At 39.7% G+C, this 27690-nt stretch overlaps 1 protein-coding gene across 1 annotated transcript in view; it reads left to right on the top strand.

Moving 5' to 3' along the window:
• The window catches only part of MUC19 (mucin 19, oligomeric), a 97388-nt gene that overhangs the window by 30632 nt on the left and 39066 nt on the right, over positions 1-27690 (top strand). The window contains exon 28 of the mRNA XM_057557549.1: positions 16281-27638. Coding sequence (XP_057413532.1) covers positions 16281-27638 — 11358 coding nt within the window. The remainder of the gene's footprint in view (positions 1-16280; positions 27639-27690) is intronic.

The following is a 27690-nucleotide window of genomic DNA, read 5'->3' as shown; positions in this document are numbered from 1 at the left end:
GCCTCCCACTAGCTATCTATTTTACATCTGGTAGTATATATATGTCAGTGCTACTCTCTCACTTCTTCCCAGCTTACCCTTCCCTCTCCCCATGTCCTCAAGTCCATTCTCTATGTCTGTGTCTTTATTCCTGTCCTGCCCCTAGGTTCATCAGAACCTTTTTTTTTTTTATTCCATATATTGTGTTAGCATATGGTATTTGTTTTTTTCTTTCTGACTTATTTCACTCTGTATGACAGACTCTAGGTCCATCCACCTCACTACAAATAACTCAATTTCGTTTCTTTTTATGGCTGAGTAATATTCCACTGTATATATGTGCCTCATCATCTTTATCCATTCATCTGTCCATAGACACTTAGGTTGCTTCCATGTCCTGGCTATTGTAACTAGTGCTGCAATGAACATTGTGGTACATGACTCTTTTTGAATTATGGTTCTCTCTGGGTATATGCCCAGTAGTGGGAATGCTGGGTCATATGTAGTTCAATTTTTAGCTTTCTAAGCAACCTCCATACTGTTCTCCATAGTGGCTGTATCAATTAACATTCCCACTAACAGTGCAAGAGGGTTCCCATTTCTCCACACCCTCTCCAGCATTTATTGTTTGTAGATTTTTTGATGATGGCCATTCTGACCAGTGTGAGGTGATACCTCATTGTAGTTTTGATTTACATTTCTCTAATTATTAGTGATTTTGAGCATCCTTTCATGTGTTTGTTGGCAATCTGTATATCTTCTTTGGAGAAATGTCTATTAAGTCTTCTGTCCATTTTTGGATTGGGTTGTTCGGTTTGTTTGTTTTTTTTGATATTGAGCTGAATGAGCTGCTTGTATATTTTGGAGATTAATCCTTTGTCAGTTGCTTCATTTACAAATATTTTCTCCCATTCTGAGGGTTGTCTTTTTGTCTTGTTTATGGTTTCCTTTGCTGTGCAAAAGCTTTTAAGTTTCATTAGGTTCCATTTGTTTATTATTGTTTTTATTTCCATTTCTCTAGGAGGTGGGTCAAAAAGGATCTTGCTGCGATTTATGTCAGAAAGTGTTCTGCCTGTGTTTTCCTCTAAGAGTTTTATAGTATCTGGCCATACATTTAGGTCTTTAATCCATTTTGAGTTTATTTTTGTGTATGGTGTTAGGAAGTGTTCTAATTTCATTCTTTTACATGTAGCTGTCCAGTTCTCCCAGCCCCACTTATTGAAGAGGCTGTCTTTTCTCCATTGTATATTCTTGCCTCCTTTATCAAAGATAACATGACCATATGTGTGTGGGTTTAGCTCTGGGCTTTCTATTCTGTTCCATTGATTTTTATTTCTGTTTTTGTGCCAGTACCATACTGTCTTGATTACTGTAGCTTTGTAGTATAGTCTAAAGTCAGGGAACCTGCTTCATCCAGCTTTGTTGTTCTTATTCAAGATTGCTTTGTCTATTTGGGGTCTTTTGTGTTTCCATACAAATTGTGAAATTTTTTGCTCTAGTTCTGTGAAAAAAGTCATTGGTAGTTTGATAGGCATTGCATTGAATCTCTACATTGCTTTGGGTATTATAGTCTTTTTCATAATATTGATTCTTCCAATCCAAGAACATGGTATATCTCTCTATCTGTTTGTATTGTCTTTAATTTCTTTCATCACTGTCTTATAGTTTTCTGCACTCAGGTGTTTTCTCTCCTTAGGTACGTTTTTTCCTAGGTATTTTATTCTTTTTGTTGCAATGGTAAATGGGAGTGTTTCCTTAATTTCACTTTCAGATTTTTCATCGTTAGTGTATAGGAATGCAAGAGATTTCTGTGCATTAATTTTGTATCCTGCTACTTTACTAAATTCATTGATTAGCTCTAGTTGTTTTCTGGTAGCATCTTTAGGATTCTCTATGTATAGTATCATGTCATCTGCAAACAGTGACAGTGTTACTTCTTCTTTTCCGATTTGGATTCCTTTTATTTCTTTTTCTTCTCTGATTGCTGTGCCTAAAACTTCCAAAAATATGTTGAACAAAAGTGGTGAGAGTGGACAAACTTGTCTTGTTCCTGATCTTAGAGGAAAAGGTTTCAGTTTTTCACCATTGAGAATGATGTTGGCTGTGAGTTTGTCATATATGACCTTTATTATGTTGAGGTAAGTTCGCTCTATGCCTACTTTCTGGAGGGTTTTTATCCTAAATGGGTGTTGAATTTTGTCGAAAGCTTTTTCTGCATCTATTGAGATGATCATATGGTTTTTCTCCTTCAATTTGTTAATATGGTGTATCACATTGATTGATTTGCACATATTGAAGAATCCTTGCATTCCTGGTATAAACCCCACTTGATCATGGTGTATGATCCTTTTAATGTACTGGTGGATTCTGTTTGCTAGAATTTTGTTGAGGATTTTTGCATCTATGTTCGTCAGTGATATTGGTCTTCAGTTTTCTTTTTTTTGTGGCATCTTTGTCTGGTTTTGGTATCAGGGTGATGGTGGCCTTGTAGAATGAGTTGGGGAGTGTTCCTCCCTCTGCTATATTTTGGAAGACTTTGAGAAGGATAGGTGTTAGCTCTTCTCTAAATGTTTGGTAAAATTCGCCTGTAAAGCCATCTGGTCTTGGGCTTTTGTTTGTTGGAAGATTTTTAATCACAGTTTAAATTTCAGTGCTTGTGATTGGTCTGTTTATATTTTCTATTTCTTCCTGGTTCAGTTTTGGAAAGTTGTGCTTTTCTAAGAATTTGTCCATTTCTTCCAGGTTGTCCATTTTATTGGCATATAGTTGCTTGTAGTAATCTCTCATGATCCTTTTTATTTCTGCAGTGTCAGTTGTTACTTCTCCTTTTTCATTTCTAATTCTGTTGATTTGAGTCTTCTCCGTTTTTTTCTTGATGAGTCTGGCTAATGGTTTATCAATTTTGTTTATCTTCTCAAAGAACCAGCTTTTAGTTTTAATGATCTTTGCTATCACATCCTTCCTTTCTTTTTCATTTATTTCTGATCTGATCTTCATGATTTCTTTCCTTCTGCTAAATTTGTTTTTTTTTGTTTGTTTGTTTTTCTTTCTCTAATTGCTTTATGTGTAAGGTTAGGTTGTTTATTTGAGATTTTTCTTGTTTCTTGAGGTAGGATTGTATTGCTATAAACTTCCCTCTTAGAACTGCGTTTGCTGCATCACATAGGTTTTGGGCCATCATGTTTTCATTGTCATTTATTTCTAGGTATTTTTTGATTTCCTCTTTGATATCTTCAGTGATCTCTTGGTTATTTAGTAGTGTATTGTTTAGCCTCCATGTATTTGTATTTTTCACAGTTCTTTTCTTGTAATTGATATCTAGTCTCATAGCATTGTGGTCAGGAAAGATACTTGATATGATTTCAATTTTCTTAAATTAAGTGAGGCTTGATTTGTGACCCAAGATATGATCTATCCTGGAGAATGTTCCATGAGCAATTGAGAAGAAAGTGCATTCTGTTGTTTTGGGATGGAATGTCCTATAAATATCAATTAAGTCCATCTTGTCTAATGTGTCATTTAAAGCTTATGTTTTCTTATTTATTTTCAATTTGGATGAGCTGTCCATTGATGAAAGTGGGGTGTTAAAATCCCCTACTGTGATTGTGTTACTGTTGATTTCCCCTTTCACTGTAGTTAGCATTTGCCTTATGTATTGAGGTCTCCTATGTTGGGTGTATAAATATTTACAATTGTTATATCTTCTTCTTGGATTGATCCCTTGATCATTATGTAGTGTCCTTCTTTGTCTCTTGGAATAGACTTTATTTTAAAGTCTATTTTGTCTGATATGAGAATTGCTACTCCAGCTTTCTTTTGATTTCCATTTGCATGGAATATCTTTTTCCATCCCCTCACTTTCAGTCTATATGTGACCCTAGGTCTGAAGTGGGTCTCTTGTAGACAGCATATATGCAGGTGTTGTTTTTTTTATCCATTCAGCTGGTCTATGTTTTTTGGTTGGAGCATTTAATCTATTTACATTTAAGGTAATTATCGATATTCATGTTCCTGTTACCATTTTCTTAATTGTTTTGGGTTTGTTTTTGTAGGTTTTTTCTTTCTCTTGTGTTTCCTACCTAGAGAAGTTCCGTTAGCATTTGTAAAGCTGGTTTGGTGGTGCCGAATTCTCTTAACTTTTTCTTGTCTGTAAACGTTTTAATTTCTCTGTCGAATCTGAATGAGATCCTTGCTGGATAGAGCCATCTTGGTTGTAGGTTTTCCCCTTTCATCACTTTAAATATGTCCTGCCACTCCCTTCTGGCTTGAAGAGTTTCTGCTGAAAGATCAGCTGTTAACCTTATGGGGATTCCCTTCTATGTTACTTGTTGTTTTCCCCTTGCTGCTTTTAATATTTTTTCTTTGTGTTTAATTTTTGATAGTTTGTTTAATATGTGTCTTGGTGTGTTTCTCCTTGGATTTATCCTGTATGGGACTCTCTGTGTTTCCTGGACTTGATTGACTATTTCCTTTCCCATGTTAAGGAAGTTTTCAACTATAATCTTTTCAAATATTTTCTCAGTCCCTTTCTTTTTCTCTTCTTCTTCTGGGACCCGTATAATTAGAATGTTGGTGCGTTTAATGTTGTCCCAGAGGTCTCTGAGACTGTCCTCCATTCTTTTCATTCTTTTTTCTTTATTCTGCTTTGCGATAGTTATTTCCACTATTTTATCTTCCAGGTCATTTATCCGTTCTTCTGCCTCTGCTATTCTGCTATTGATTCCTTCTAGAGAATTTTTATTTTCATTTATTTTGTTGTTCATCATTGTTTGTTTACTCTTTAGTTCTTCTAGGTCCTTGTTAAATGTTTCTTGTTTTTTCTCCAATCTATTTCCAAGATTTTGGATCATCTTTACTATCATTATTCTGAATTGTTTTTCAGGTAGACTGCCTATTTCCTCTTCATTTGTTTGGTCTGGTGTGTTTTTCCCTTGCTCATTCATCTGCTGTGTGTTTCTCTGTCTTCTCATTTTGCTTAACTTACTGTGTTTGGGGTCTCCTTTTTGCAGGCTGCAGGCTTGTAGTTCCTGTTATTCCTGGTGTCTGCCCCAGTGAGTGAGGTTTGTTCAGTGTCTTGTGTAGGCTTCCTGGTGGAGGGGATTGGTGCCTGTGTTCTGGTGGGTGGGGCTGGATCTTGTCTTTCTGGAGGGCAGGGCCGCGTCCGGTGGTGTGTTTTTTGGTGTCTGTGAACTTAGTATGAATTTAGGCAACCTCTCTGCTAATGATTGAGGTTGTGCTCCTGTCTTGCTAATTGTTTTGCATGGGACGTCCAGCACTGGAGGTTGCTTGCCATTGGGTGGAGCTGGGTCTTAGTGTTGAGAGGGAGATCTCTGGGAGAGCTCTCGCCAACTGATATTACATGGAGTTGGGAGGTCTCTGGTGGTCCAATGTCCTGAACTCAGCTCTGCCACCTCAGAGGCTCAGGCCTGACATCAGGCCAGAGCACCAAGACCCTGTAAGCCACACAGCTCAAGAGAAAAGGGAGAAAAAAGAAAAAAAAAATTTTTTTTAATTATTAGAATAAAAAAATAAGAAGAAAGAAAAAAAAGAATATAACAACCAAACCAATAAACAAATCCACTAATGATAACAACTGCTAAAAACTAAACTAAGATAAATATAAAAATCAGAAACAAGTCAGTCACAGACAGCAAACCCCAAGTCTACAATTGTTCCCAAAGTCCACCGCCTCAGTTTTGGGATGATTCGTTGTCTATTTAGGTATTCCACAGATGCCGGGTAAATCAATTTGATTGTGGGGATTTAATCCACTGTTCCTGAGGCTACACAGAGAAATTTCCCTTTCTCTTCTTTTTTCACACAGCTCTGGGGTTCAGCTTTGGTTTTGGCCCCACCTCTGCAAGTAGTTCACCCTCAGGCATCTGTTCCCTGCCCAGATAGGAGGGGGTTAAGCAGTGGATGATTAGGGGGCTCTTGCTCACTCAGGCCAGGGTGAGTGAGGGGTACAGTACTCATAACTGGAATGCGGGGTGAGCCTGCAGTGGCAGAGACTGACTTGACGATGTAACAGCCTGAGGCATGCCATGCCATGTGTTCTCCTGAGGAAGTTGTCCCTGGGTCATGGGACCCTGGCAGTGGCAGGTTTCACAGGCTCCCAGGGGAGCAGGGGGTGGTGTGGATAGTGACCTGTGCTTGCACAAAGGATTCTTGGTCGTTGCAGCAGCAGCCTTAGTGTTTCATGCCCATCTCTGGGGTTCGCGCTGATAGACACGACTCACACCCTTCTCTGGAGTTCATTTAGGCAGTGCTCTGCCTTCTGTGGGCAGACAGGGAAGGAGTTCCCTCTCCTGTGCACCCTGAAACAATGGTCTCTTGCCTCTTAGGCAGGTCCAGATTTTTTTCCAGACTCCCTCCCAGCTAGCTATGGTGCACTAGCCCCCTCAGGCTGTCTTCACGCAGCCAACCCCAGTCCTCTCCCTGGGATCCGACCTCTGAAGCCCAAGCCTCAGCTCCCAGTGCCCACCCACCCTGATGGGTGAGCAGACAAGCCTCTCGGGCTGGTGAGTGCTAGTCAGCACTGATCCTCTGTGATGGAATCTCTCCTCTTTGCCCTATGCACCCCTGTTGCTGCACTCTCCTCCATGGCTCTAAAGCTTTCCCCCTGCCCACCCCCCATTTCCACCAGTGAAGGGACTTCCTAGTGTGTGGAAACTTTTCCTTCTTTGCAGCTCCTTCCCTGAGGTGCAGGTCCCATCCCTATTCTTTTGTCTCTGTTTTTTCTTTTTTTCTTTTGCCCTACCCCAGTACTTGGGGATTTTCTTGCCTTTTGGGAAGTCTGAGGTCTTCTGCCAGCGTTCAGTAGGTGTTCTGTAAGAGTTGTTCCATATGTAGATGTATTTTGATGTATTTGTGGGCAGGAAGGTGATATCCACGTCTCACTCCTCTGCCGTCTTGAAGGTCCCCCCTCTGGAACCACACCAACCATAAATTTTATACTTCAACTTGTGCTATAGATTCCTGGACTGGGTATAAAATGTTGAGAATTAAATGTAACATTTTTGAATTTTAACAATCATAAGAGATAACATGTCCATTTGCTGGTGACTGAAGTATCATAAGAATCTACTTAAAGTGAGGATGGCAATCAGTAAAATCTCAGAAGTATGAGTATGTTTATTGATAGTCTTATTTTGAAGCTCTTAAAAAAACCAAGTTTAATGTTCTATTGATCTTCATTTTTCATGTAAGAATAAAACATTTCATTTTAAGGCACATCAACATAATTTTTTAAAAAACTGGTTTTATAAATTCATCCAATAAGCATCATGCCATAGTAAAAATAAAACAGTTTAAAGTGTTTGCTTTTAGAACACTTTTTTCCTTTTTTTCTTTTTAATTTTTATTGGAATATAGTTACTTTACAACACTGTGTTAGTTTCTACTGTATAGCAAAATGAATCAGCTATACACACACACACACACACACATATATATATATATCTCCCCTCTTTTTTGGATTTCCTTCCCATTTAGGTCACCACAGTGCATTGAGTAAAGTTCCCTGTGCTATACAGTATGTTCTCATTAGTTGTCTATTTTATACATAGCTTCAATTGTGTATATGTGTCAATCTCATTCTCCCCATTCCTCCCACTCTACCCTTTCCCCCTTGGTATCCATACATTTGTTCTCTATGTCTGTGTCTCTATTTCTGCTTTGCAAATCAGATTATCTATAACATTTTTTAAAGGAAGTAAGGATCCTTTTTGTGGAGAAATTGCCTTGCACAAATTGTAGGCTTGAAAATCATATCCCATCTCTTTTACTGACATCAGTGATTTAAAAGTTGAGCAGCATTTGATAAGTTGTGATGAATTCATAACTACATAATGATTTTTGGTTTTTAACTTTCTAGTGGTGAAGCTCTCTTGATCAGTGATGAGAAAAATGGATCCCAAAATAAGAGTTTAGTCATCATCACTACCAAGTTTCTTGTTTCTTTCTAAATATAGTATGTCTCAACTAAAAATATTTAAATAGACACTGAAAAACAAAATGTAATATTTTCAGATATAATATAGCTAGGAAGACACATCATTTTGAACATGTGTTGCCTCCCCATGAACTGTCTACATTAGATGGAAGGATTTCTTTCTTAGACATGAGAACCCATTTTACCCAGAAATTTAGTTTATAGTCTCAATGTTCTAAATGTACTTTCATTTTGGATAATATATTTGTCCTTTCGAATTGAACCAATATGATTAATGGGTTAATTTAATTTAGCCAAAACTCTTCTATTTTTATTTTCTGCATTGTCTTAAGATATCAATGTGGTATGTAAAGAAACCTATGATTCTTGAATAGGTAAGATTTATTTCAAAAAGAGACTGTGCAGAAGGGCACCTTTTTTCCATTATCTTGTTCCCTGGGTGAAGTACTTTTGATCAAGTACTAGATCAAATACTTCCCTGTATCAAGTACTTTTCACTGGCCATTAGTTACTTTTTTGTTTTTGTTTCTCACCTATAACTTGAAAGGATTGTACAAGTTATTTTAAAGTTCCTTCCATAAATTTAAATGACCTTTTCAGATAGATCAAAGGCGTTCCTGCCAGATAGAAGGAGAAAGACCTGGGTGCTCAGAAGAGGATTGATGATGTATTTGACTTTAAAACTTTAAAAGCACAAAGGAAGCAATATGCAAAGCTTAAGCTTTTTCCCATGCCTTATATATCTATTTTCTTTTCTATACAGCAAAGGCTTTCAAAGTGTTAAAATGCCCTGAGAGATGCTTAGCCAACCATTGCAATAAGTATGTTATTTTTAGAAGAAAAATTGTGCAATTATGTTTTTTTCCTGTTTAGTTTGACAAATCTTGACACAGAGCTAATATTTACTGAGCACTATTATAATTATTTGACACATATTACCTCATTTGATATAGAATTCTATGAAGTGGGCACCATTATTTTCCTCAATTTACAAATGAGGAAATGGAAGCACAAAAGGTTAAGTTGTGTGTTGAAGGTCACTTGGTAATAAGTAACAGAGAGAGGATTAAAATCCAGGACATGGTTTTCTAGATTCTAGTCTTAAGGCTTTTGTGTTTTGATATTTTTAAAAAAGTTAAATTTAATTTAAATCAGTTATTGAAGTAGTAGCATATAATTGCAGATTCCAGTTTCAAATTGGGACTTGTGTTAAAACTTATAATAACTTATTTAATAAGTTTCTAATAAATTTATAACTTATTTAATAAGTTTAATAAATTTATAACTTAATTAGTAAGTTTCTATTAAAACTAAAAATAGCTCATTGACTAAATGGGATACTAATTCATATAATTAAAATGTTGGTTACTGTTACATAACAATTTGATATCTTAAAATGCATTTTTCTTTTCTCAAAAAATTAAATTTTATCAGAATTTATATAAGTTGTATATAAATTTTATTTGTTTGTATAATGTGCTTATTCTAAAATTGCATCAATCATAGAAAGAAGATAATTGTACCAGGATATTACAGAGAGCCAGCTGAGTGTAGTGGGAAGCAGAAGCAGATAAATAAGAACGAGAATCTCTTCTCTTTTCTTACTAGCTGTATGACCCTAGTTTTAGTCTGTCAAACACTCTGAAGATTAGTTTTCTTACTTTTTAAGTAGGAAAAATATAATATATACATTACAGGACTTGAGTAGATGTGATAGTGCAGCTTCGTGTAATACATAATAAATACTCAGTAAAGTCAAATTTATTACTAGCTACAATTTTTTAAAGAATAATTCATTATGTAAATAAACTTAAATTTTAACAGAGGAGTTTAGTATTTTTAATAATTAATCACAAACATACTGCTTCCTTAATTAAAACCAATTTTATGAATTTTAAACTTTTTTCAGAAATAAGATATTTTGCAAAAAATAAACTTTGCAGTACTGAATTTTTTGTTTATTATGGCAAATGTTATAGATACTCCTTAAGATTATCTTTCAAATTTATATTAAGTAAAATAGAATCCATTGAAGAAAAAATGCAAATTAATCATTTATAAACGATTTTATAAAAATGTAAATGGTTCTTAGAAGTAAACAAAAAACTTAACAGTAGCTGGGAAATTAATTTCAAGATTTTATTTTAATTATTAAGTTTTTTGAGAGGTGAAAAATAAATGAGGTTAAAATAATAAAATAAATTATCAATTTTATCATGAGGTAAAAATAAATGGACACAGTCACTTTGAAAATTGTTAGGGTGGATTACTACTTTGTAATACACAGAGCTATCAATATTTTGGTAAAGGCAGCTCTTTCTATTATCATTTATGTCTTGGCAACAAAGAATCTGTTACACAGTAATTCATAACATCAAGTACTTTAGCGTGTATGTTCATCTGCAAGTAATGGAAAAATCAACTGAAATTGTAATGGTTATGGATGTCAAAATTAATGAGAACAGAAATGCTTTATCTATCAGTTTTGGTAATTAAACCATGAAGACAAGTGGATGTGGATTCTCATATTCCGGTTAGTAGAAGCTTATCCATACCTTTTATTGCTGTATCAACAATTTCAGACCTACCTCTTCCCAAGTTCTTTTGTGGGAAAAGATAACATGACTTTGTTAAAAAACATATGGCAAGAACTAAACCAAAATCTTAGTAGGAAAGTAATAATGGAACAAAAATCTTAGGAACTCTTTGCAGAAAGTCACTGGATTCATGATTCTATTTTCTATAGTAGGAATTGACTGAACAGTTAAATCACCTATTGGTATTAGAGGCCAAGTAAACTTGAGAGGAGAAGTTCACTTTATGTTTTTCTCAGGTATTACTAGAACTCCAGTGCCTATCACCTCCACAGCTGGAGAAGGCGGACTCATGTCCCAGAACCAATTCCAAAGATTCTACTCGGCCATGACAGTTTTTAAAGGGAAAACGGGGAAAGCATCTCAGTGAATCATTGAGGCAAAATGTTAGGTTCTGTATCATTTTCCATTGCTTGCAGAATGCCTAATTCCTCATGATTTTTCTTCAGATGTTTTCTTGCTTGCATTGTCTACCTGCAGAATTGCTAAGGGGGAGTCTGGGGGTAGAAAGCTAGTCACTCTTTAACTACTTAATTCTTCATTCCTACTGCTTTTAATCTAGGGAAAGAATCAACAGGTTAGGCAAGGTATTGTGTGCATTCATTAGGGCATAAGTCAGGAGTTAAGTTAAATGTTGCCTAGTGATCTCATTTCTATAAGGTTTGAGAGGAACAGAAACAAGCAACAGAAAAGGGGAAAGGAGCTTCTTACAAATCCCCACTGTCAGACATCATTCTATTTCTCTGGGATTAGGGGTGAAGGTCCATGTTCTGTAACTTCTTCATGTTGACATATGGCACCATATTCTTAGAGTGGAAGATGTTGACATGGGTCTGTAGCATCTCTTTGCTGATAATTTTAGTTGCCTGCTTACATTTGTAGGCAGAGCAAGTTATAATTATTTTGATGCCAACAAAGATATAGATTATTATGAGCAATAATGTTAATCCCATTCTCTTGAGGCCAGTTCTTGGAATTGTGCTAGCTATAGATGGCTGACATAGGCCAGCCTATGTCATGGGTACATTCTGGTCATCATGAAGTTAGCTTTTTCCCTCTGGTGGCAGTCATAGTTATCTGTAAAACAACTCAGGAATGCGCACCGGACAATGAAAGATTCTATGACTCTATTCCCTAATCATTAACTGCTTGAACTTGCTCTTTTGTGACTCAGGGAGGCCTGGGAGATTTAAGATTTTCTACAAACAAGAGGCAGGGGACATGGAAGGGCCTTTGTACTTGGGGGAGCCATCTGGGTTCTGCTCAGTTTCAAAAACATAACATTAATACAAACTTAAAAAAGAAACAACTGAAGATATAAAGAGACATCAAAACTATAAACTAAAAAACTCAGGGTAAAAACAGATAAATAATAGGAAGATGTTAAATTGGAATTGGATTGGAATTGAGGAAATTCCAATTGGATGGAATTGAGGAAAACTAAGGAGAGATATTGAAATAAAAAGAAAAATTTTCTTGAAAGTAAAGACCAAATAACAAGGTACCCAACAGAGAATAAATGACTGAAAGTATGGGAAAGGGATTAGAGGGTAGAATTGGAAAGATCACCACCACCCCCCAAAAATTGCAGACACTTTTAAAAAAGGTAAAGTGGATCAGAGTAGGACATAGTTATAGGAAACAGACAAAAATATTATATATATATGTATATATGTGTGTGTGTATATATATATATATATATATATATATATATATATATATATATATATAAAATTGCAGTTTCTGGAGAAGAAAAGGCAATGAAATAGAACTAATGTTTAAAATTATAAATCAGATTAAGTTTCCTGTAATAAAAAAAGAAATTCAAATCTACACGTTGAAAGGAACTACCTGGAAGAATCATCCCTGAACAGTCAATTCTGTGGCTTATTTTAGAAAAATGTTAGGCTTGAAAGATAAAGAAATTTTCTGGATGTTGAGGAAAAAGACAGTTATTAAAAAAGAAAGAAAATCAGGTTAGCATTAGACAAGAGTAGAATAGCATTTAGATCTCCAAGGAAAGAGAATGTGGGCCAAGGTTTTCATAGCTAACTAAATGTAATTCAAGTATTAAAGCTATAGGAACATGAAAGAATTCAGGGAATTAGGTAGCCATGAGCCCTTCATAATGAAATCACTGGAGGAGTGTTAAGCAGCAAAAAGATGCTTTGAAAACAAACAAAAAGATTGTAACACTATTTTTAACTGTAGCTCTAAAACTATAACAAAGGTTGAAAGAAAGGTGGAAGATAAGTGTTACGTATTTGACCAAGTAAAAACGTCCAAGTATAAATGACCAAGTAAAAACATGAGCATTAAGAAAGAAAATGGTATTTACTTAAATTGGAAACTACAGAAGAGAAAGAGAACAAGGAAAGAAGAAATTATGAGTTAATTTTATTGCTGCCCACAGGGGACAACCAATAGACACTATCTGAAAGAAAATTGGGAGGATGCTAATGGGATTATATAAAAATATCACTATAAAATATAACCTTTCTAACTATCAAAAGAGAAATAAAAAAGCAAAAAGCAAAAAAAAGAAAAAGAAAAAAAGAGCATCTAAAGAGTTTGCATAGCAAAAGACAAATGGCTAAAATTAGAGTCCAAAAGTGTATTAAAATAATGTTTAATAATAATTCCTATTAACTTTCAATGAAAGCTTTTCAAAATTACAAAATCCATTAAAATGGTTCATCGTACTAATAGCTCTAAGAGAAATAAAAACAAGTAGTTTTCTACATAGAGGCTAAAAAAACCATTTGATAAACATTCAATAACCATTTCTGATGTGAAAAGAAAAATAAAATAAACAACTTGCCCAAGCAGTGCCCATATGCAAACACTACTCCTAGAATCAATATCATGTAATTAAGTGAGTGAATCATTTAACCTCTATTACCTTAGTTTTCTTATCTGTAAAAACTGAATAATGTAATCTATTGAGTAGCATTGTGATGAGGATCAAATGAAATAATGAATAAATGTATGTCAAAGCACATTTATTGAACTGTATAAAGGGTAATAATTATTACTGATATGGAAAAGTAGACACTTCTGTAATCTTTAGTTGGAAGTTAATTTAAATCAGAACTGGTTATCTCATAGTTTAAGAAATTCTGTGAATGAGACTTTTCCATTTTTTTCCCTTTATAACAGTTACACCTGGAGCGTCAGGTGATACAACTAGTGTCACAGAGTGTGACAGTGATCTGACAGTTCAGGTGTTCTCCATTACTAAACAAGACTAATGTGGCATTTAAAATCCGATATTCTTATATGGCCAATTTAGATATCACTGGAATGTTACTTGATACAATCATAGTGGATTTAAGTAAAAAAGTAATGGTGACCATCTTCTATTTGGTCCTTAAATGTTGTCTTTGAGTTAGGGACTTCTTAGGATGTATTTCCCATGCAGTTAGTTCCAATTCTTTATCTAAGATCTGCATTGCACTACACAAAATCACTTCAACAACAAGCAAAAATAAATATAGATTGAAAGTACTAAATAATTACAAAACAATGTTAGTTATTTTTGCATTTTATTGATTGTTAATATAATTTTCCCATTATAGAAATATTTGAGTTCAATAAATTCATTTCTTTCTTGAATAATAGACTGTTGGATATTAAAAGGTTATCAGGCATTAACAAGGATATTCAGATTTAAAGTTAGAGTCTTTTTGCAGTCTTTTGCAAAAATCCACTATCTTTAGTATTAGAAAAATTTCATGGTTCACTAATATTAGAAAGTGTTGTAGTTCAAAATATTAACATATTTTCCCACAAGTTCTTTATTGAACAGATAAGTGATCTAGAACCATGATGAACAGCTTTCCCAATTTCTGAGAGTAATTTAATAAATAACATTGCCTTCTGAATTGTCTAAAAATTCAGAAAACAATTTGCTCCCTAAAATCTCTACACATTGGTTTATAAAAATGTCTTATTTTCTAGAATTTGCAAATGGGACATGACAATACCTCATTTGCTCAAAGCTCAACCCATATTAAACAATGTTTGTGCTTCATAATGCTTAACATGTTTCGAAGGACTAAAGATAGAGACTAAAGACAAATAAATAAATAGGATTGATGAATATTTCTCATGAAATAGGCAAAAAAAAGTGTTTGAGAAATATAATGGTAGAATAAAATAATACTGTTTTTATACCTTGATTTTTACCCAATATATTGATACAACTTAATGGATAAAAATAAAGATATGAGGCAATCATTAACCATTGTATAATATCATTTGTGAGTCATCTTATTCTGTTTTAGCAAAAATAAAAAATGATGAGCAGAAAAAATACACTAAGTGTAAAATGGACAAAATGTTGTCACATACAATTACTTACTTGAATTATACAACCGCCCTGAGCAATTGACAGTATATTCGGAATTATTTACATTTTATTTATGAAAAAAGTAATGTGTTTACTTCAGTCACAGAATGAGTATGTTGTGAGGCCCAAACAGGGCCAACACTGTTGATTCTTCATCCAGTTATTCACCATTACTACATAGGCCACCAACATGGTGAACTTCTGTCAAAAGTATAGAAAGATCTTGTCAACTTGCCTGTTCTTATTTTCAGCTGTGTTCCCAGTACCTAGCTGAATGACTGACTAATAAATATCTGGTGGATATCTGGTGAATAAGTAAATAAATGAATAGGAACTCCCAGTCTGGTAAAGGATTAAGAGCTTTATTCTTATAAATGAGGCAAAAATAACAGGTTATGTGAAAGATAATCTTCCAGAAGAATTGGAGATGTGGGAGGGAGTAGGCTACTTGTTGCTATACTCAAGTAGTGGAGCTTTGCATCCACACACGCACACCACTGTGTAGATCCATATCTCTACAAATCCAAGGCCTCCATCCTCATTTGGTCCTTTAGAATTCTTCAGATAAAGATTTGGAGCATTCTGAGTTATGCCGGGTTCTTGCAGAATTAGTTCCATTAGGTTAAGCCCAGGAGGAGGTAGAAGCACTTTGTAAAACAGTTAAGCATATAGAAGAGTTTTTAAAATCATTGACTGTGGATTCCAGAGGACAGGGTAAAAGTAATTGTGATAGAGAACAGGTTGTGGAAGAAGTAAGGGTTTAGAATAAAAGAGACAAAGCCCAGCATGACTTTAGAATGCCACAGATGATAGAAGAAACTGAAATGTAGGCTTTACTCAGTGTCAAAGAATGACAGGATATGAAGTATGGTGGAATTAATTGCTTCAAGACCTCAAACAGAATACTAATTCAAAGTTGCATGAATGAGAATAAAGTTAAGTTTTCAGAGGCAATCACAGTGTTAGCTGGTAGATAGCAAACTAGTCTGTAGAAAAAGGCAAGAGCATGACTTGGCGGGTGGGAAGTTCCCTTAAATTGAGCTCAGAAGGAAGCTTCCGGTAGTCAGAGACAAGACAGGCCTAGCGGGCATTGTTGCATAATCCCTAGGAAGTCAGGTATAAAAAATTTCGAAGACATTTTAGATGTAGATATCTAAATATATATCCTCAGTCTTGGCTTCTCTGTATCTCTAGATTAGCACTTAATCGATAACTTGACATTTCCACTTTTATGTCTAATAGAAATCGCAGATTTAGCATGAGCTAAACAGAATTCTTGATTTTCTTTCAAACCCACACCTGTTCTATCAGTCTTTCCCATATCAATAAATGGTACCATCACTGATTCGTTTTACTCAGGAAAAAATCTTAAAGTTTTCCTTGATGCCTCTCTTTTAATCAGCTCTTTTAACATCAGCTGGAGGATCAAGGACAATTGGACAATCAACTGAAGGATCAGGGACAATTGAACCATCATCTGGAGGATCAAGGACAACTGGACCATCTATTGTAGGATCAGGGACAATTGGATCATTATCTGGAGTGACAGAGACAACTGGACCATCAACAGAAGAATCAGGAACCACTAAACGATCAAATGAAGTCTCAGGAAAAACTGTACCGTTAACTGAAGGATCAAGGACAACTGTGCAGTCAATTGGAGTTACAGGGACTACTGGATCATCAACTGAAGAATCAGGGACAACAGTACCATCAACTGGAGTGGCAGGGACTACTGAAACATCAACTGGAGGATCAGGAACAACTGGATCATCAATTGGAGTATCAGGGGCTACTGGACCATCAACTGGTGATTCTGGGGCAACTGCATCACCAGCTTTAGGTTCAAAGACAAGTGAACGATCAGTTAGAGGATCAAGAACCACTGAGACATCAGATGCAGTGACAGGAACATATGAACCATCAATGAGAAGATCAGGGACAACTGGAAAATCTAGGTCAACTGGACCATCTGTTGTAGGGTCAGAGACAACTGCTCCATTATTTGGAGCAATAGGGACTACTATTATTGGAAAAAGAACCAGTTTATGGTCATCTGGAGGATCAGGGATCCCTGGATCAACACCTGGAAATTCAATAGCAACTGGACCAAATATTGTAGGTTCAGAGACAAGTGCACGATTATCTGGGGCAATAGGGACCACTGTTATAAGATCAGGAACCAGATTACCCTCATTTGGAGCATCTTGGACACCAGAACCATCAACTGGAGGATCAGCAACAACAGGACAATCTGGTGTAGGTTCAGAGACAAATGTACCATTATCTAGAGCAACAGGAACCACTGTTATAGGATCACGAACAAGTTTACCCTCTTTTGGAGCATCAGGGACCCCTGGATCATCACCTGGAGGATCAGCAGCAACTGGACCAAAGGTTGTAGGTTCATGGACAACTACACCATTATCTGGAGCAAGAGGGACAACTGTTATAGGATCAGGGAAAAATGGATCATCCCTTGAAGGATCAATGACAAGTGGATCAACAGCTGCACTGACAGGAACAACTAAAATCTCTGTTGTAGGGTTGGGGACAACTGGACCATCATCTGGAACATCAGGAGCAACTGGAACAGCAAGTGACAGTTCAGGAGCAACTCGATCATTAGCTGAGGTGACAGGAACAACTGGAATCTCTGTTGTAGGTTCAGGGACAACTGGATCATCACCTGGAGGATCAGGAGCAAGTGGACCACCTGTTGTAGTTTCAGAGACAACTGCACCATTATCTGGAGCAACACGGACCACTGTTACAGGGACAGGAGTCAGTTTACCATCAGTTGAAAGAACAGCCATGACTAGTTCAATACCTCGAGGATCAGGGACAACTGGACAATCTGTTGTAGGTTCAGAGACAACTGCATCTTTATCTGGAACAACAGAGACCACTGTTATAGGAACAGGAAGTAGTTTACCCTCATCTGGAGCATCAGGGACCCCTGGACCATCACCTAGCAAATCAGCAGCAACTGGATCACCTGGTATAGCTTCAGAGACAAATACACCATTATCTGGAGCAACAGGAAACATAGTTACAGAATCAGGAACGGGTTTACCCTTATCTGGAGCATCAGGGAAACCTGGATCATCACCTGGAGGATCAGCAGTAAGTGGACCACCTGGTATTGGTTCAGAGACAACTGCAGCATTATCTGGAACAACAGGAACTGCAGCTATAGCATCAGGAACAAGTTTACCATCGGTTGAGGAATCAGGGACCACTAGATCAGTACCTGGAAGATCAGGGACAAGTGGACCAACTGGTCTAAATTCAGAGATATCTGTGCCATTATCTGCAACAACAGGGATTAATGTTATAGGATCAGGAACAGGTTTAGCCTCATCTGGAGCATCAGGGACCCCAGGATCATCACCTGCAGGATCGGCAGCAACTGGACCACATGGTGTTGGTTCAGAGACAATGGCACCATTATCTGGAGCAACAGGGACTGCTGCTATAAGATCAGGAACCGGTTTGACATCGGTTTTAAAATCAGGGACCACTAGATCAATACCAGGAAGATCAGGGACAACTGGACCACCTGCTGTAAGTTCAGAGACAACTGCACCAATATTTGGAACAAGAGGAACTGCAACTATAGGATCAGGTACAAGTTTACCATCGGTTGAGGGATCAGGGAGCACTAGATCACTACCTGGAGAATCAGGGACAAGTGGACCACCTAGTGTAAGTTCAGATATAACTGCCCCATTATCTGGAACAACAGGGTCTAATGTTATAGGATCAGGAAGCAATTTACCATCATCTGGATCATCAGGGAACCCTGGATCATCACCTGGAGGATCAGCAGGAACTGGAACACCTGGTGTTGGTTCAGAGACAACAGCACCATTTTCCGGAGCAACAGAGACCACTGCTATAGGATCAGGAACAAGTTTACCCTCATCTGGAGCATCAGGGAACCCTGGATCATCACTTGGAGGATCAGCAGCAACTGGACCACCTGGTATTGTTTCAGATACAACTGCCCTATTATCTGGTGCAACAGGGACTGCTGCTTTAGGATCAGGAACCAGTTCACCATTGGTTGAAGGATCAGGGACCACTAGATTAATACCTGGAGGAATAGGGACAACTGGACCACGTGCTGTAGGTTCCGAGACAACTGCATCATTATCTGGAGGAAGAGGAACTGCAGGTACAGGATCAGGAACAAGTTTACCATCACTTGAGGGGTCAGGGACAATTAGATCACTACCTGGAGGATCAGGAGCAAGTGGAACACCTGGTGTAAATTCAGAGATTACTGTGCCATTATCTGGAGAAACAGGGACAAATGTTATAGGAGCAGGAAGCAGTTCACCCTCATCTGGAGCATCAGGGATCCCTGGCTCATCACCTGGAGTATCAGTGACAAGTGGACCACCCGCTATAGGTTCAAAGACAAATGCACCATTTTCTAGAGCAACAGGGACTACCGTTAGAGGATCGGAAATCAGTTCACCCTCATCTGGAATATCAGGGACACCTGGAACAAAACCTGGAAAATCAGTAGCAAGTGGACCAAATACTGTAGGTTCAGAAACAAGTGCACCATTATCTAGAGCAACAGGAACCACTGATAAAGGATCAGGAACGAGTTTACCCTCATCTGGAGCATCAGTGACACCTAGATCATCACCTGGAAGATCAGCAGCAACTGGACCACCTGGTATTGGTTCAGAGACAACTCCACCATTATCTGGAGCAACAGGAACTGCAGCTATAGCATCAGGAACAAGTTTACCATCGGTTGAGGAATCAGGGACCACTAGATCAGTACCTGGAAGATCAGGGACAAGTGGACCAACTGGTCTAAATTCAGAGATATCTGTGCCATTATCTGCAACAACAGGGATTAATGTTATAGGATCAGGAACAGGTTTAGCCTCATCTGGAGCATCAGGGACCCCAGGATCATCACCTGCAGGATCAGCAGCAACTGGGCCATATGGTGTTGGTTCAGAGACAATGGCACCATTATCTGGAGCAACAGGGACTGCTGCTATAAGATCAGAAACCGGTTTAACATCGGTTTTAAAATCAGGGACCACTAGATCAATACCAGGAAAATCAGGGACAACTGGACCACCTGCTGTAAGTTCAGAGACAACTGCACCAGTATCTGGAACAAGAGGAACTGCAACTATAGGATCAGGTACAAGTTTACCATCGGTTGAGGGATCAGGGAGCACTAGATCACTACCTGGAGGATCAGGGACAAGTGGACCACCTAGTGTAAGTTCAGATATAATTGCGCCATTATCTGGAGCAACAGGGACTAGTGTTACAGGATCAGGAACCAGTTTACCAATATCTAGAGCATCAGGGACTCTTCGATCATCAACTGGAGGATCAGCAGCAACTTCATCACCTGGTGTTGGTTTGGAGACAACAGCAACACTATCTGGAGCAACAGGGACTGCTGCTATGGGGGCAGGAATCAGTTTACTCTCAGCTGAAGAAACAGGGACCACTAGATCAATTTCTCAAGAATCAGGGACAACTGCACTACCTGGTGTAGGTTCACAGACAACTGCAGCATTATCTGGAGCAACAATAACTGCAGCTATAGGATCAGCAACCAGTTTACCATCAGTTGAGGGATCAAGGACCACTAGATCACTACCTGGAAGATCAGGGACAACTGAACCACCTGGTGTAAGTTCAGAGATAACTGCACAGTTATCTGGAGCAACAGTGACTAATGTTATAGGATCAGGAACCAGTTTACCCTTGTCCGGATCATCAGGAACCCCTGGATCATCAACTGGAGTATCAGCAGTACGTGCACCACCTGGTGTTGGTTTGCAGACAACTGCACCATTATCTGGAGCAACAAGGACCAGTGCTTTAGGATCAGGAACCAGTTTACCATCAGTTGAAGGACCAGGGACCACTAGATTAATACCTGGAAGATCAGGGACAACTGGACCACCTGCTGTAGGTACAGAGAAAACTGCACCATTACCTGGAGCAAGAGGAACTGCAGGTTTAGGATCAGGAACAAGTTTACCATTGATTGAGGGATCAAGGACCACTAGATCACCACCTGGAGGATTAAGGACAAGTGGACGACCTGGTGTAAGTTCAGATATAACTGCGCCATTATCTGGAGCAAGAAGAACTGCTGCTATAAGTCCAGGAGCACGTTTACCCTCATCTGGAGCATCAGGAACCCCTGGATCATCCCCTGGAGGATCAGCAGCAACTGGACTACCTGGTATTGGTTCAGAGACAACTGCAGCATTATCTGTAGCAACAGGAACTGCAGCTATAGGATCAGGTACCAGTTTACCATCAGTGAAGGGATCAGGGACCACCAGATCACTATCTGGAGGATCAGGGACAAGTGGACAACCTGGTGTAAGTTCAGGTATAACTGTGCCATTATCTGGAGAATCAGGGAGTAATATTATAGGATCAGGAACAAGTTTACCCTCATCTGGAGAATCAGGAAACCCTGGATCATCACCTGGAGGATCGGCAGCAACTGGAACACCTAGTGTTGGTTCAGAGACAACGGCACCATTATCTGGAGCAACAGGGACTGCTGCTATAGAATCAGCAAACGGTTTACCATCAGTTGAAAGATTAGGGACCACTAGATCAATACCCGGAGGATCAGGGACAACTTTATCAGGTGCTGTAAATTCAGAGACAACTGCATCTTTATTTGGAGCAACAGGGACTCATGTTATAGGATCAGGAACAATAGGGACCCCTGGGTCATCACCTGGAGGATCAGCAGCAACTGGACCACCTGGTATTGTTTCAGAGATAACTCCACCGTTATCTGTAGCAACAGGAACTGCAGCTATAGGATCCGGAACTAGTTTACCATCAGTTGAGGGATCAGGGACCACTAGATCACTACCTGGAGGATCAGAGACAAGTGGACCACCTGGGGTAAGTTCAGATATAACTGCACCATTATCTGGAACAATAGGGACTAATGTTATAGGATCAGAGACCAGTTTAACCTCATCCGGAACATCAGGGACACCTGGATCGTCAACTGGAGGATCAGCAGCAAGTGAACCACCTGGTATTGGCTTGCAGACAACAGCACCATTTTCTGGAGCAACAGAGACCACTCCTATAGGATCAGTAACCAGTTTATCCTCATCTGGAACATCAGAGACACCTGGATCATCTACAGGAGGATCAGCAACTGGACCACCTGGTATTGTTTCAGACACAACTGCCTTATTATCTGGAGCAGCAGGGACTGCTGCTATAGGATTAGGAACCAGTTTACCTTCATCTGGAGTATCAGAAACCCCTGGATCATCACCTGGAGGATCATCAGCTGCTGGACCACCTGGTCTTGGTTCAGAGACAACTGCACCATTATCTGGAGCAACAGAAACCACTGCTTTAGGATCAGGAACCAGTTTACCATCAGTTGAAGGACCAGGGACCACTAGATTAACACCTGGAGGCATAGGGACAACTGAACTACCTGTTGTAGTTACAGAGACAACTGCACCATTATCTGGAGAAAGAGGAGCTTCAGGTTTAGGATCAGGAACAGGTTTACCTTCAGTTGAGGGATCAGGGAGCACTAGATCACTACCTGGAGGATCAGGGACAAGTGGACGACCTCGTGTAAGTTCAGAGATAACTGCGCCATTATCTGGAGCAACAGGGACTAATGTTATAGGATCAGGAAGCAGTTTACCATCATTTGGGGCATCAGGAACCCCTGGATTATCACCTGGAGGATCAGCAGCAAGTGCACCACCTGGTGTTGTTTTGCAAACAGCTGCACCATTATCTGCAGCAACAGGGTCTGCTGCTATAGGACCAAGAAGCAGTTTACCTTCATTTGGGGCATCAGGAACCCCTGGATTATCGCCTGGAGGATCAGCAGCAAGTGCACCACCTGGTGTTGTTTTGCAAACAACTGCACCATTATCTGCTGCAACAGGGTCTGCTGCTATAGGATCAGGAATCGGTTTACCGTTAGTTGAAGGATCTGGGACCACTAGATCAATAACTGGTGGATCAGACACAACTGTACCAGCTGCTGTACGTTCAGAGCCAACTGCACCATTATCTGGAAAACCAGGGACTAATTTTATACGATTGGGATCAAGTTTACCCACATCAGGAGCCTCAGGAAACCCTGGATCATCACCTGGAGGATCGGCAGCAACTGGAACACATGGTGTTGGTTCAGAGACAAGTGCACAATTAGCTGGAGCAATAGAGACCGCTGCTCTAGGATCAGCAAACAGTTTACCAACAGTTGAAAGATTAAGGACCACTAGATCAATACCTGGAGGATCAGGGACAACTGGACCACTTGCTGTAAGTTCAGAGACAACTGCATCTTTATTTGGAACAACAGGGCCTCATGTTATAAGATCAGGAGCAGTAAGGACCCCTGCATCATCACCTGGAGGATCAGCAGCAACTGGATCACCTGGTATTGTTTCAGACACAACTGCCCTATTATCTGGAGAAACAGGGACCATTGCTATCGGATCAGGAACCGGTTTAGCCTCATCTGGAGCATCAGGGACCCCTGGATTGTCACCTGGAGGATCATCAGCAAGTGGATCACCTGTTATTGTTTCAGAGACAACTGCACCATTATCTGGAGCAACAGGAATTGCCACTATAAGACCAGGAACCGGTTTACACTCATCTGGAACATCAGGGACCCCTTTATCATCTCCTGGAGGATCAGCAACAAGTGGACCACTTGGTATTGGTTCAGAGACAACTGCACCATTATCTGGAGCAACAGGAGCTGCAACTATAGGATCAGGAACCAGTTTACCATCAGTTGAGGGATCAGGGACCACTAGATCACTACTTGGAGGATCACGGACAAGTGGACAACCTGGTGTAAGTTCAGACATAACTGCGTCATTGTCTGGAACAACAGGGTCTAATGTTATAGGATCAGGAAGCACTTTACCCTCATCTGGAGCATCAGTGAACCCTGGATCATCACCCGGAGGATCAGCAGCAACTGGACCACCTGGTGTTGTTTCAGAGACAACGGCACCATTTTCTGGAGCATCAGAGACTGCTGCTTTAGGATCAGGAACCAGTTTACTCTCATCTGGAGCATCAGGGAACCCTGGATCATCACCCAGAGGATCAGCAGCAACTGGACCACGTGGTGTTGTTTCAGACACAACTGCCCTATTATTTGGAGCAAAAGGGACCGCTGCCTTAGTATCAGGAACAAGTTTACTCTCATCTGGAGCGTCAGGGACTGCTGGACCATCACCTGGAGGATCAGCAGCAACTGGATCACCTGTTATTGTTTTGGAGACAAATGCGGTATTATCTGGAGCAACAGGAACTGCAGTTATAGGTTCAGGAACAAGTTTACCATCAGTTGAGGGATCAGGGGCCACTAGATCACTACCTGGAGGATCAGAGACAAGTGGACCAACTGGTTTAAGTTCAGAGATAACTGAGCAATTATCTGGAACAACAGGGACTAATGTTATAAGATCAGGAACTAGTTTACCCTCATCTGGAGCATCAGGAAAGCCTGCAATATCACCTGGAAGATCAGCAGCGACTGGACCACCTGTTGTAGGTTCAGAGACATTTAGACCAGTATCTGGAGCAATAGGCACCACTCTTACAGGATCTGGAGACAGTTTAACATCATTTGAAAGAACAGCCTCTACTAGATCAATTCCTGGAGGATCAAGGAGAACTGGACTATCAGTTGTAGGTTCAGAGACAACTGTGTCTCTATTTGGAGCAACAGGGACCACTGTTATTGCATCAAGAACCAGCTTGCCATCAGCTGAAAGATCTGCCACCAGTAGTTCAATGCATGTAGGGTCAGGGACAAGCGGACCATATGTTGTAGGTTCAGACACAAGTGCACCATTATCTAGAGTGACAGGGACCACTGTTATAGGATCAGGAACAGGTTTACCATCAATTGAAGGATCAGGGACCACTAGATCGGTACCTGGAGGATCAAGGACAACTGGACCACCTGGTGTAAGCTCAAAGACAATTTCATCTTTATCTGGAGCAACAGGTACTAATGTTATAGAATCAGGAACCAGTTTACCCTCGTCTGGAGCATCAGGGACCCCTGGATCATCGCCTGGAGAATCAGTAGCACCTGCACCACCTGATGTAGGTTCAGAGACAACTGCACCATTATCTGTAGGAACAAGGACTACTATTTATGGATTAGGAACCAGTTTACCATCATCGGTAACATTGGCAAACCCTGGATCATTACCTGGTGGATCACCGACCCCTGGATCACCTGGTTCAAGTTCAGAGACAACTGCACCATCATCTGGAGCAACAGCAACCACTGTTATAGGATTAGTAACCAGTTTACCATTAGTTGAAGGATCAGCGACCACTAGATCAATACTTGGAGGATCAGAGACAAGTGGACCATCTGTTGTAGGTTCAGAGACAACTGCACCATTATCTGGAGCTACTGGGACCACTGTTATTGTGACAAGAACCAGTTTGTCATCAGTTGAAGCATCAGCCACCACTAGTTCAACATCTGGGGGGTCAGGGACAAGTCGACCATATGTTGTAGGTTCAGAGACAAGTACACCATTATCTGCAACAACAGTTACCACTGTTATAGGATCAGGAAACAGTATACCCTCATCTGGAGCATCAGGGACTCCTGGATCATTGCCTGTAGGATCAGCACCAACTGAACCACCTGGTGTAAGTTCAGAGACAACTGCACCATTATCTGGAGCAACAAGGACCACAGTTATAGGAAGAGGAACTAGTTTACCATCAGTTGAAGGATCAGTCACCACTAGATCAATACCTGGAGGATCAGGAACAGCTGGATCATCTTTTGTAGGTTCAGAGACAACTACACCATTATCTGGAGAAATAGGGACGACTGTTATGGGATCAGGGACAAGTTTACAATCAGTTGTAGGATCAGGGATAACTGGCTCCACAGTTGTACTGCTAGGAACAACTAGAATCTCTATTGTAAGTTCAGGGACAACTGGATCATTATCTGGACCATCAGAGACAACTGGAACATCAATTGAAAGATTAGGAACAACTCGTTCATTATCTGGAGTGACAGGAACCAATAGAATCTCTGTTGTAAATTCAGGTATAACTACACTATCATCTAGAGCAACACTGACCCCTGAATCATCACCTGGAGGATCTGTATCAACTGAATCACCTGATATAGGTTTAGGGACAACTGGATCATTAGCTGAAGCATCATGGACAACTGAAACATCAGCTGAAGAATCAGGCAAAACTGGAACTTTTGTTTCAGGTACCAGGACAACTGGATTATCAGCTGGAAGTTCAGGGACAACTCGATCATCTATTATAGGATCAGGAACAACAGGACCAGCAGTTGAAGTATCAGGGACAGCTGGACCATCATCTGGAGGATCAAGGACAACTAGAACATCAATTAAAGGATTTGGAACAACTGGTTCATTAGCTGGAGTTACAGGAACAACTATAATCTATGCTGAAATTTCAGGGACAGCTGCACCATTATCTGGGGTGACTAGGACTCCTGTATTATCACCAGGAGGATCAGCATCAACTGGAACAAGTGTTGTAGGGTCAAGGACAATGGGATCATCAGGTGGAGATTTATGGAGAACTGGACCATCAACTGGGGAAACAGGAACCACTGGATCATCACCTGGAGAAACAGTGTCAGGTGGTACTTCTGCTGTAGGTTCAGGGACAAGTGTACCATCTCCTGGAGTCACAAGGACAGCAGGAGTTTCAGAGACCATTCAATCATCTGTTATAGGATCTGAGACAACCACACCTGCAGTTGAAGGATCAGGGACTACTGGATCAACAGCTGGACTGACTATAACCACTAGGACATCTGTTGTAGGTTCAGGGACAACTGGACCATCATCTGAAGTGACAAGAACAACAATAACATCTGGTGTAGTTTCAGGGACAATGGGACCACCATCTGGAGAAAGAAGGATCACTGTTATAGGATCAGGGTCAAGTGGATCATCAGCTGAAGGATCAGAGACAACTGGATCAACTGCTGGACTGACTATAACCACTAGGACATCTGTTGTAGGTTCACGGACAACTGGACCATCATCTGGAGTGACAGGGACAAAAATAACATCTGTTGTAGGTTCAGGGACAACTGGACCACCATCTGGAGAAAGAAGGACCACTGTTATTGAATCAGGAGCAAGTGGATCATCAGCTGAAGCATCACGGACAACTAGATCAGCAGGTGGACTAACAATAACCACTAGAACATCTGGTAGGGGTTCAGGGGCAAGTGCACTATCATCTGGAATGACAAGGACAACAATAACATCCGGTGTAGGTTTAGGGACAACTGGATCATCATCTGGAGAAACAGCGACCACTGTTGTTGAATCAGGAACAAGTGGACCCTTAGGTGAAGGATCAGGGACAACTGCATCACCAGATGGATTGACAAGAACCACTAAAATCTCTGTTGTAAGTTTAGGGACTACTGGACCATCATCTGGAGTGATGTGGACAACACGAACATCTATTGTAGGTTCAGGGACAACTGGATCATCAACTGGAGTATTAGAGACACTTGATACATCAGCTGAAGGATCGAAGACAACTAGACCATCAATTGGAAGATCATGGACAACTGGGACATCAGTTGAAGGATCTGGAACAACTGGATCATCAACTTTCACAGCCACAGGGGCCAGGAGGACAACTTGGGGGCCAGGAAGTGAGGTTACCACATATGAAGGCAAGTCAAGTTAGCTATATTTAGACAATAATATAAATAATTTTAATTTGAT

This window comes from Balaenoptera acutorostrata, chromosome 11 (assembly GCF_949987535.1).
Source record: "Balaenoptera acutorostrata chromosome 11, mBalAcu1.1, whole genome shotgun sequence".
Lineage (NCBI taxonomy): Eukaryota > Metazoa > Chordata > Mammalia > Artiodactyla > Balaenopteridae > Balaenoptera > Balaenoptera acutorostrata.
Note: the sequence above shows the minus strand (reverse complement) of the source record. Positions and strands in the feature narration are given on the sequence as shown.